This window comes from Chelon labrosus, assembly GCF_963514085.1.
Source record: "Chelon labrosus genome assembly, chromosome: 12".
Lineage (NCBI taxonomy): Eukaryota > Metazoa > Chordata > Actinopteri > Mugiliformes > Mugilidae > Chelon > Chelon labrosus.
The window spans coordinates 4,862,961-4,874,469 of NC_140345.1; the positions used below are offsets into that span (position 1 = coordinate 4,862,961).

At 43.8% G+C, this 11,509-nt stretch overlaps 1 protein-coding gene across 1 annotated transcript in view; it reads left to right on the top strand.

Annotated features, from left to right (window-relative positions):
- iglon5 (IgLON family member 5) overlaps positions 1 to 11,509 on the top strand; it is an 88,669-nt gene extending 77,160 nt beyond the window's left edge. The window contains exons 5-8 of the mRNA XM_084558023.1: positions 6,373 to 6,504; positions 6,751 to 6,871; positions 8,048 to 8,199; positions 11,054 to 11,509. Of these exons, the coding sequence (XP_084414149.1) occupies positions 6,373 to 6,504; positions 6,751 to 6,871; positions 8,048 to 8,199; positions 11,054 to 11,157 (509 nt within the window). The 3' untranslated portion in view covers positions 11,158 to 11,509. The remainder of the gene's footprint in view (positions 1 to 6,372; positions 6,505 to 6,750; positions 6,872 to 8,047; positions 8,200 to 11,053) is intronic.

The following is an 11,509-nucleotide window of genomic DNA, read 5'->3' on the forward strand; positions in this document are numbered from 1 at the left end:
TCCTGCTGTGTCATCTGTTAGGTGCATAAAGAAAATTGCTATGTACCCAATACACCGCTGTGCTATGACTCAATATCCCTAAGTGTGTTTTAGGTGATTGCTTTCCGAGAAAGGTTAGAATATCATTTTATTGTGTTCCACTTTCTGTTTTTACGACTTTGAATTGTGTGTGCACAAGTACATACATGTGTTTCATGCACCCAGTACCTCAGGAGCTCAGTGAGGGATTTTGATGAAATTGTGCTCATTTAGACTTAAGGATAAACTTATGCCTCAAAATTTAATTGTCAAAGGTCACTGCGACCTCAGACATATTTTACCACACTCAAGAATTCTAGTAGTCGGTCTTTCCAGACAAAAAAAAATTCTTGGGACTCTCACAGGGAAACTACATGGCTAGATACCTTTTGCGTTTTTACCTCCAATAAGACTGCTGCAGTGATGTTATAGCCATAGTAATAGCCAGTGGTACGTATAGAAACATAAGAGCGGCGTGATGTATAACATCGTACAACAATGTCACAAATGTTCTTGGCAAAGCCTAGACCAATTGTTGTTGGTCGATTCCCACGTGTTTTATTCAACATTAAGAACAGTTGTCTGCATGGCTCAATGAGGGCTGCCATTGCCATTACGATACTTCTGTCCCTGAAGATTCTTCTTGTGCAGGATAAGTACCGACACCTGAAGAAGGAATGGAAAAAAAGACTTTTCTCGGTTCTTGCACTTGAACAGTTATAATGATTATGTAAAAGTCCCTGCAGTCGGAAAGCTCCTTACGATAGAATTTCACACACTGGATAATGACAGTGGGGTTACGACAGTTTATATGCAATAGGTCATAAGTCAGCTTCCTTTCTTCTTGAAGTTCTGCAAAAACACTTTCATTTCTTCACCACATACTGCATATATTTCTAGTACAGTTGTATGTTCTAGTGCAGTTATAGTGCAGACTTTGTTGTGTGTGTGTGTCTTTCTGCGTGTGCATCGTTCACAGTGTCTTGAACAATTTTTGATTTGACGGATGAATTTCACAGCAGGCTTTAGTCTTTTTACTTTGAAAGATAGTGTCACCGGCCATGGTTCAATCCCTTTTTCCCCTCACAGTACTACCGGCTGAATTGTAGCTTCATTACAGCAGGTCCAATGCAGCGGCGAGACAGCAATAATAAATAGGTCAGCGTGAACTACTGCTCAACACAATGTAATTATACTGTTAGGCCAATAAATGCACAACCTACTGTACTGCTGTATTTACAGGCAGATTTGGGCTTGCTCAGGGGTCTGTTCCTCCTCCTCCTCCTCCTCCTCCTCCTCCCCTCTCCTCTGTTCGTCCCTGGGTTAGCTTGCTGTTCACTCCACATCCTCCTCTGCACAGTTTGTGTCTGTGAACCTACACCATACAGTACTTCACCTCAGGCGGGGACAAGCCCAGTAGTGATTGCACACACAGGCACGGACACACGAAAATATAGAAGAGAAAAGGAAAGCATGCATGAATGCTCACCTGCAGCAAATACACACACGCGCACAACCTTACATCACAAACTCTGAGCAGTTGTCCTCTCTTGAAAGCCTACAGCATTTCTCCTCTGTCAGCAGTAATCCTCCCTCTCAAACCGCCCCTACCGACCTGCACACCCACCACCCCACCCCCATAACCCCACAGCTCGCAGAGAAAGAGATAGGGCCCACATTGCTATTCTGTGGGAGTCTCTGCAACCAAGCCATCAGTTGCAGAAGACTTGGGGCAGTGGAGATAAGGAGAGGGTGGTCGAGCCCAAAGAAACAGCAAGAAGCTGCTGGCCATCTGTCCCCATTACTCAGAGACAGCATAGAGAAACTGCAGGGAGGGGCCGCGAGGAGAGGAGTGTACATGGAAGCTGTGTGGAAAATGTGTGGAAATTGTGTTTGCATGCACCAGGGGGTGGTAGAATAGGAGGAGCCGCACCACCTCAGAGGTGAGAGGGAGCGTCTGAGAGTCCTCCACCCCTTTGCAACTCGTCTGCAGTCACCAGTCCTCACTCACATACGGCTAGAGATACTGCTCTACTCCGTTATTTGCAGGCGCCGCCTCCTTCATCTTCACCAAAGCGCCGATACAATCTGTCGCAGCCATTCACTCTCACTGGCATCCATCAGTTGACCCACACAGACACATACAGGCATTTTGTCTCATTCAGTTAAATACACCAGCGAAGCGCAGGCTTATCATTTGACACACCATTCTTTAAAGCCCACAGGCACACAGACTTAGCATGAATAGATGTGTGCGGCAGCGGGTAGGAGGAGCGATGTTGGTGCAAACTAAAAAGTGAGTAATAGGATGATAAGCTGACGAGCATGAAGGTTTCATGTATGGCTGCACACTATACTTGAGGGGTTCTTGTGTGGAGCCATACCGAGCCGAATAATTAAAGCACAGTTTGATCAATTTTGCGCAGAGGTTGGCAACTGAACAGCAAAGGCAATCAAATACATATCGAAGGAGGAATGGCAAGTGTGCAATGTATAAAGGTGCATAAAGGGGACCAGGCATAGGTGGTGTGGGAATCGGGAGCACGTGTGCAGGTGGGTGGGGACATCAGGTAACTGGAAAGGAGGGAAAGTGTCTCCATAGACAAGTTTGTTTCCACATCTTTATTAGGATGTACAATGCACAAATTATGATAAATGTTAGGGCCAGAAAACAGACGCAAAACGGGTTGATCATCCGATCCGCTGCCCTGCCCTGCCCTGCCCTGATGTCTGAACAACAGTCGAGTAGCCTAACTGAAGCAGCGGGTTTGCTAAATAGTGTATTAGCCTCAGCGGAGACTATCAGCACTTAACAAGCATTGCCGCTCATTGCAAGTGCAGCTCCAACTACAGAGTCGATTCTGCAGCAGGAGTTACAGTGACCGGTTCCTACCTGTTTGTTTAGCGCCGCTGCTTCCCTTTCGACTCAAACAACTTCCACTTCAACTCAAACAACTTCCGCTTCTACTCAAACAACTTCCATTTTGACTCATACCTGACGTGTGTATGTGTACATTTGACGTGTGTATGTGAGAGCGTTTGACGTGTGTATGTGAGAGGCTAATTCTGAATAATGTCCCTAACGCCCCCTCATAAGAAATCATGTCAAGTCTTATTAAGACACCTGTACCTTCAGTCTGAGTCTCTGAGGTCTGAACATATTTCTTCGTTCTGCAGCCAGAAAAGAATAGCCTCAGTGGTTTATTTTAAAATTAAAAAAAAAAAAAAATGTTTTAACTATTGTAGGTTGGAAGTGGTTTTCAGCTGCTGATTAACACGATGGATTTATTCATCCCCAGCTTGCTTTTAGTCTATGATGCATCTCAGCGGGAGCGGAGCAGGCTTTACCCAGGCTTTGGCTACAAAGACAATACTTGTTAGGAGAATCATCTCATTGTTGGTTTTTATCTTGTTATGGGATTTAGGGGCTATGAAAACATAAGTAAACATAAAACAGATTTATTTTTTCACTTACTGAAACAACATTGGTTCCAAAAAAGGAACTGGGAGAAGAAAAATATTTTATTAACTGGCTCATAAAATATAATATGTTGTCTGTGGTGTGTGGTGCGCAATGTAACTGGTTAAGAGGAGCAGAGAAATCAAGGGCCCTGATGATCTAGTCTGGCTCAAAGTGCTAGCGGAGACATAGGACCGGCCCAGAACTCGTGATCCTTTCCGTTTTCCCTCATTCACACACCCCCTCTCTTCTCAGGTGCAGTCCAACTATCTCTGGTGGTCAGGAGTCAGGCTGCTTCAAAAGCCATAAGTGGTTGATGGAGCTGTATTTTACAGACCATTGTAGGAGTGCCAGGGGCCGGCTCCACTCAGATATGATCTCCCACCAAAGTGGAGAGAGGTGTGCAATGCTGGTCCAGAGATCTCAGGGGATGGAGAGAGAGGGAAATAAAGGGAGTCTGAGAGGGCTGCTTTGCGCTGTCATATTACATCACACGTAGATGCTGTGGATGAAAAGTGCATCAAAGAGCAAACCACGTCACATAACCAGCCCGTCATCTCTCACTGTTTCCCTCTTTATGCTGCTGTTTCTCTCTTTTTCCTTTATCTTCATATCTATGTTTCCCTCCCGGTCTGTTGCACAGTATCCCTAGCAAATTACCACTTTTTTGCGCACTCTAGTGCTCAATTGCGCTCAATTTTTATTTTCTTTGTCCTTTTTATTTCTTGGAAGTCTCTCTGGAGCAGCCTTGTATGTGTTTTCTCTGGTGTTAGCTGTCTGATTGTATCTTTTGTTTTCCCCCTTTTCCATTCTATGCAGCTGCAGCTCCCTCATCTTGGCAAAGTTGGGCGCTCCTGCCTGCTTGACAGAGATGTCACAAGAGAGCTATATTTATTAGACTAATGGAATGAGTGAATAACATTGCACCCACCCCAACCCCATCACCAAACGCCTGCCCGCACTCTCTCGGGTGGCACAAGCAGCCATCACTGCAGTTGTCACTCGCTGCTCAGGCTCTGCCGCAGCAGCTGCAAATAATCGTCTCCAGCTCAGTAGCCGCACTAATAATCCTCCAGTATAATCTTCAATTAGAACCGCCGCGCTAATCTCTGACAGGAATAAACGTGGCGTTTAGCGTCTTTTTTGTGTGTATGTGTTTGCGTTGGTGTTACTCAGGAGCTGTTTTCGAGGGGAAGTAAAGGTCTGCTGATTGACAGTGGTTCGGTGTGTTTGGGTGGGGGCTTTGAAAGGAATAAAGTGAGCAGCAATTTAAGAGCAGGATTTCCTTGTTAGTGGTGAGATTATATATTATGTCATGTTCCACAGTCTGGCTTCTTTAATGGGGTAAAGGGGAGAAAAAAGGCCTAATGGTTTTGGAGGCTGTGAGACAGCTGCCTGCTAAGACTTGCATGGAAGGGGGGTACAGTCTCACTCACTCGTCTTCTCTCCATATTCTCTCTCTCTCTCTCTCTCTCTCTCTCTCTCTCTCTCTCGCTGCCTCTGTCAAGCCAATAACACCCCCAGCATCCATTCCCCTCACATGAAGGAGCAATAACTTGCAGCTCGTCCCCTCGACTCTCCCCGCCGAAGAGATACTGTGACTCTTCATTGCCCAAGGAAAAAGAGTGAAAGTGTGAGGGTGGCTAATTTGGTTTTTGGAGCACCTGGGAGTTTGTCAACATCAAATAACAGCCAAATACTCTTCTACACTACATAATATGGTGAATGAGCTGTCACCCCCTGGTGTGTCCAGTGCTGGGAAACCAAGCTTACTATTTCCCCTGATACTATGAAAGTAATGGTGTCACTGCTGTCAAATTGTGTTTGCTTACACTTACACTCTGAGTCACCAATTGACCCATTATTTTTCTGAACAAAACAGCCTGAGGGTCATGTGACAAATTCTGGAATGTCACAGATATTTCACCTGGGCTTGATCATGATATATTATATCATTGTTACAAATTTTTGTTGTGTTTTATTTGTGCAATCCCTCACCACATCATATGTAATTTCTTGTAGGCTGTGGCATGAGTATTGTCCAAAATACTTCTGAATGATAGTTAGCATCCCCATGGTCTTAAAGTTCTCCCATGAAATATTTGTCTCCCCCTTCTGGCAGTGAAAGTTATTACACAAACAATGTTATAATCACATGACCTAGCGTGTAGCTCCTCGGTTCCTTCTCATCTTTCAAAAGAAATGAGAAAAAGTCAAATCAGTTGTTTTGTGTTTGTTCTCACCATTAACTGATTTATTTATTATGCTCTAATCCCTGGTGTGAAAGAGTTTTTTTTTTTACCTGAAAAATATTTTATTTAGCCTAGTTCTATATGATACTTCCTGACCAACAGTTGTGAATTCATAAAACCCAAGTTACTTTTGTAACTTCACAATTGTTTCTCCACCATATTCCTAGGCTTTAATCTGTGATATCCTTTATTTAACGTTAAATATAGGTTCTGTTTCATTTCTCCCAAACACCAAAGACAGTGAATTCATAGGAGTCAAGCTATTTGGAACTCTCTAACTGTTGCAATTCCATACCTCTAGTTGCTGGAGTCTGTTGCTATGGTTGCTCCATTCTTCAACTCTGGCAAACAATCATGATATAAAAAGGATCGTTGGAGTGCCAATGTGGGGCTGTCAACTAAGAAAACATGTTTTAAATTCTCACCACAGTGCAGAGGTTCCCTGGTACGGATTAGCTCCATTGCTCATCTAGCCAGGGCTTGAGTTTCACTGGCACTTATTCATACTTGAAAGTTTAAATTGTCTTAATAATAAGGACGCATGCACTTGCTGATGTTATCTCAATTAGATTTGCAATTTGTAGCTAGAGTTACCTTGCACTTGATATATAGTGACCTTTGCCTTCTATCTCATGTCATTAGATGGGCTGTTGAGTGATGGGGAGTTCCTAGACATCACAGAGATCAAGAGGCAGCAGGCGGAGGACTACGAGTGCATCACCAACAACGGCGTGGCTCCCCCCGAGAAGCGCAAGGTCAGAGTCACAGTCAACTGTAAGTATCCCTCGGTGTGTGACACAGCGGCTCAGTGGTGATAGCTCAACTGAACCTCGTGTGTGCAATGATGTATTACTAATGTATGTTAATGCTGTAGATGCATTATCATGTATACATTTGGTTTTTTTAACCTCTGGGCAGCCCCGGGCATGCCTGACTTCATTTTTCAATGAAAGCAAGTGTAGACTAATTACTGAATCCCCTCTGTATGTTTGTCTGTCTTTCCCTTGTTTACTCTGCCAGACCCTCCCATGATCACAGACATGAAAAACATGCCAGCCCATTTGGGGAAGACAGCCATCTTACGTTGTGAAGCCATGGCAGTTCCTCCAGCCTCATTTGAGTGGTTCAGAGATGACCACAGGTGAGACCACTGACAAGTTCCATGCTCATTTATTTGATAATGTCCACCCCAAGCCAGCTGGAGCTAAGACGCTTGTTTTCTTTCCATTGCATTTGGTTCACAATTGGAGTGTGCTTTTAAAGCCAAGTTGGAGCTTTTGGAAAAAGGTTCTGCAGAGTGGATTTTAGCATTAATCTAGAAAACAATGTTCACGGTTGGCAACTGCAGGGGTGAAGTTAAGAAGACAGATTTCCCTGTAACCCTCCACATGAACACTCGTTTTTATTGTCGATCACACAATGGAGGCGTCTTCAGCCTGTGTTTTTGTTTCCGTGGCATTAACATGGATTAGTCAGCACCTCTGTGCAGCGGGAGTAACAGTTAGCCTGGTTAACAGGGAGCTATTTTGAGCCGCAATCAAACCACTGTTTTTTATACCTATCAGTTGTCTGTCAGCAGCAAAACAAAGATATGTTAATGAGAGTAATTAAATTGTGAGTTGAGCAGTATTCAAACACAGTGTACAGCGGGTGATCACAAAAAGAAAAAGAGAGAGGACAGATTCAGAGGAGTAGCTGTTTTTTTCTGTCCTTCTTCTTCTGCCATTTGATGTTTGACAACCCGAAAGAAGATATTACAGAATTTTTCACACAGCAAAAAAAAATACTTGCTAAAAAAGCAAGTGTTTTCTTCATATTCAGACTGAGCTACTGTGGATATGGTCTCGGCTACCGTCGATGTATTTTACCTATGGCATCTGAGATAATAACGTATGTTTTGCCACCTCTGGAGAAATATTAGCTTGTTGGCCACATATTTTCTCTATAGTACCGACACATTACTGCCCCTCCAACTTTGTAAAAGGTCCCACAGAGCACAGAAGAGTTATGGTGATTTGGCATCAGACACAGCAAGACGCTGACGCACTTAGACAATGCCAGAGAGAGCTGTTAATAGAGTATTATGGGACCCGATAGGAGATCTCCGTTATTTATGGACTGTGAGATTTCACTATTAGTACAAGGTGAGACAGTGCCGATGTGTTGAGGGGGCTATGTTGTGTGATCATCTCCAGAGAGACTGAGAGTTTTTTAAGTAGTCGCAAGGTGTGATGTTATGCTGGGTTTTTTTTCTTTTTTCTGTCTCCCCACTTCCTTCCCCCACTTCCTTCCTTTACTCTCTTGCTCCCCCACCCAGGCCGGTAGAGAGTGACAACACCCTGAGGATCAAAAACGAGAAGACGCGCTCGCTGTTGCTGTTCACCAATGTGACAGAAAAACACTTTGGCAACTACACCTGCTTTGCCTCAAACCGCCTGGGGGCTTCCAACGCCAGTATGCTGCTGTTTCGTAAGTTAACGCGCAGAACGAACTACATGCGCTCAACACACACACGCGTACGCAAGCCCGAGATTTGACAAATACACTCTCATTTATCTCGTCTGACTATCAATCAACGTGCGTGAGTTATAAGAGACATGACATACTGTTTTCCCCTCCTCACCCATCTGTTTTGGCTCTGCATACATCACAGCACTTTCTCAGCCTTCTCCTCCCTTCTCCTTCCCATTTCCGTTATTCTCCGCCCCATTAAAGCTTTGCTTGCCTGTATTACCGTCTCCCTTTCTCTCCCTCCCTCTCCCTCTCTCTCCTTCGTTCACGCTCTCCATCTCTCGTCCATACAGACTCCTGCCTGCACACGCACAAAATATTGCTCTGCTCTGTCCCGTTACCCAAGAAGTTGTCATTTCTCTCGGAACCCAATTCACATTAACCGTCCCCAATGAGCGATTTCCTACCCTTCCATTTCCCATCACCCTCCCTCCCTCCTTCCCTCCCTCTCTTTAGTGCATTCGGCATTACCATCTTAAGTGAGTCCTTCATCTACCCCCTTTCTTCTTTCATTCCTTTACCCATTATCCCGGCCAGTCTCCCTTCAATGACTCACTCCTTCGTCAGACCCATACATCTTCCAGCTTTCTTTTTCCAACACCGCTGCCACTTCTGTCAGCCTATCTCTCCATCATCTGTCCCTCTGCCTCCTCTTTCCTCCCTAATCTACTCCTGCCGTCATTAGAACACAACAAACCCCTCTCCGTTCGGGACGGGGCACGCAGAATCGGACCGTAATCGGATGCTTTTGTGGCATTTCTATTCATACGCCGTCCCTCGCCGTCATTGCCTCCAAGGACTATGTTTCGGTGCTTTTGTACCTCTTTGTTCACAATTTTAAAGGTGCCACGTGTAGCATTTTAACATCAACAACCCACCATCACATCAAAATGGGCACATTATTGTAATTACCCTCTACCAATGAGTCCATTACAGAGACCATTGGCAGGCTGTACTAGATTTCACTTTACAAGCCACCGGGTTTGATTTTTGAAATGCACTAGGCTGTTTAAAAAGACAGAGAGAGAAACATGTTCTTGTTGGGCCATTAAATAATATTAATTAAGCTGCTGTATATACTGTACTATTCTTGTTTTGCTTTATGTTTTTCTTTCTGGACAAACACTCCTGAGCTGCATTAAGAGTCCCATGCTGTGGCCACATGTGTAGTGCACTGCTGCACCATAAGTGCTACCCCTCTACAATGAAACAACACATCACTTTCCTGCTACAGCATCACAAATCAGTGATATCATGTAGCTGGCGTACAGCTGTTTATATATTCTTCTTCATATGCCTGATGTCATTTGAATCTGTTGAGACTAAAGACAGCATTAATGAGGTTAAGGAAGGGCTCGGTGTTCGTCTCCTTAACAAACATCTGACAGACAAATTACACTTCAAAGGTTCTGCTCACCACAGTCATCACTCTGTATGAATGAATGCAAACATAGCTACTTCGAAGCAGCAGTCTCCTATTCATTAGCAAGACATGGTGACATAACATTAGAAGTTACCTCCAGCGCTATTAATCTCTGTGCGTAGCTGATGTCACTCCTTATCACAAAAAAGAATGTAAACACTGCTACTGTCAGGAATATAAAGCACAGCACTATAGTGGCCCTGAAAGGCCTGCAAATTAACACGTGCGAAGAGACAAAGCACAAACAAGCTATCTTGTGCAGCATTTACAAAAAAAAAATGTGCAACTGAATCAAATGACATCTTTCATTTCTCTTTAAAGAAAGCTGAGGGACATACATTTTCCAACACGGCTGTTTGTCTATTTCAGTGACCTCATGAGTCACCGTGTCAACAGCACGCATGCTGTGTTAATCACCTGTTAGTGCACCCTGGAAACATTCCCACTGTAGGCTACTTGCATGTGCTTTCATTCTTTGTGGCTTGTTTCCACATTTGGAAGTATTGTGTCTGTATTTGCGTTCCAGTTTTAGGTTGCGTTTTTTCAATTTTTTTTTTCTCTAAATGCTGCACATGTGTCATCAAATTGGTGAAGATGTATTGTTGTATATCTTGTGTGTTGTTTGTTTGCCCGTGGTTTCCTACATTGCAGTGTGTTCTCTCAGCTCCCAGAGCCGCCTTATTACAAACATCACATGCGTCCAGAGTTGCAGGGGTGATATCAAGGGCTATTAAACCATAAATCAAAATCTGTGCTGGAGGTACCTGCAGTGGGACCCCGTCAATCTTTACTTTATCTTCAGCATTTAACGGCTATGTAACTTAACATGAACATACTGAATTATACATGTATATATACTATATACAAAGTTTTTTTTGACACTATATGTGCAACTAATGATTTGCATGCCATATGTGGTTTCCTTTTCACATTTTTTTTCTCTGGAACAGTTAATCAAGTTATAAGTGTCCCCCGTGAATGCTGTTGAATACAGGAATAAAATTTATGACACATCCTGCCATGTATTGTCCATTTTAAGTACCCACTGCGTCCTAATTAATTCCAGTTCTTCAACCCCCGCCCCCAACACACACACACTTTAAATAAACTGCTTCAGTTGGTGAATTGAATGTAAAGCTGTTGGAAAATGAGAAATGGAATAATCCCATTTTGAGAAACGTCATAACACTAATGTAAAACACAGGGAAACTCTTAATTGTTTACAGTAATTATGCCAGGGTGTCAGAATTAATTTGGTTAATTAATTGTAATATGATTCAAATTTTATACAAGCTGCCACTAACAAATATCTGGCAGGGGTTGTAGCTTTCTGTGTTTTTAATGATGAATTTTTCTCTTTTTTTCCCTCCCCTCTCGTTTTTTTCCCAGGACCGGGAGCCCTACAGGGGCGAGGGGCCGGTCTACATGCATCGATGAGCGTCAGCGTGTGCGCTTGGGTTTCCCTCACGGCTGTTCTCCTCCTGAAGGTGTAATGATCAAATTCCGCCAGGAATTGTCCTTAAGCGCCCCTGAAAGCCCCACCTCTCCCTCCTCTCCTTCTCTCCCCGACTGCGGAAGGAAAAAAACGAAATGAAATTCTTTAATTACGAACCCATCACTGTGAACAAAAAGAATATGCATTATTCCAGGAGCCATTGAATCATTGCATCAAACACACAACTTCCCCACTACCCCCCACCCCTAAACCCCAGCACCCTCAATTCAAGTTTGAGGTCAACTCATTGTCATTATCACCTCCTCTATTTCTCTGTCTCTCTTTTTGCCTCCCAGAATGCCTTGCAGATTTGTCTGACTTGGTACTTCCCTTCCCCACCTTGTTTTGAC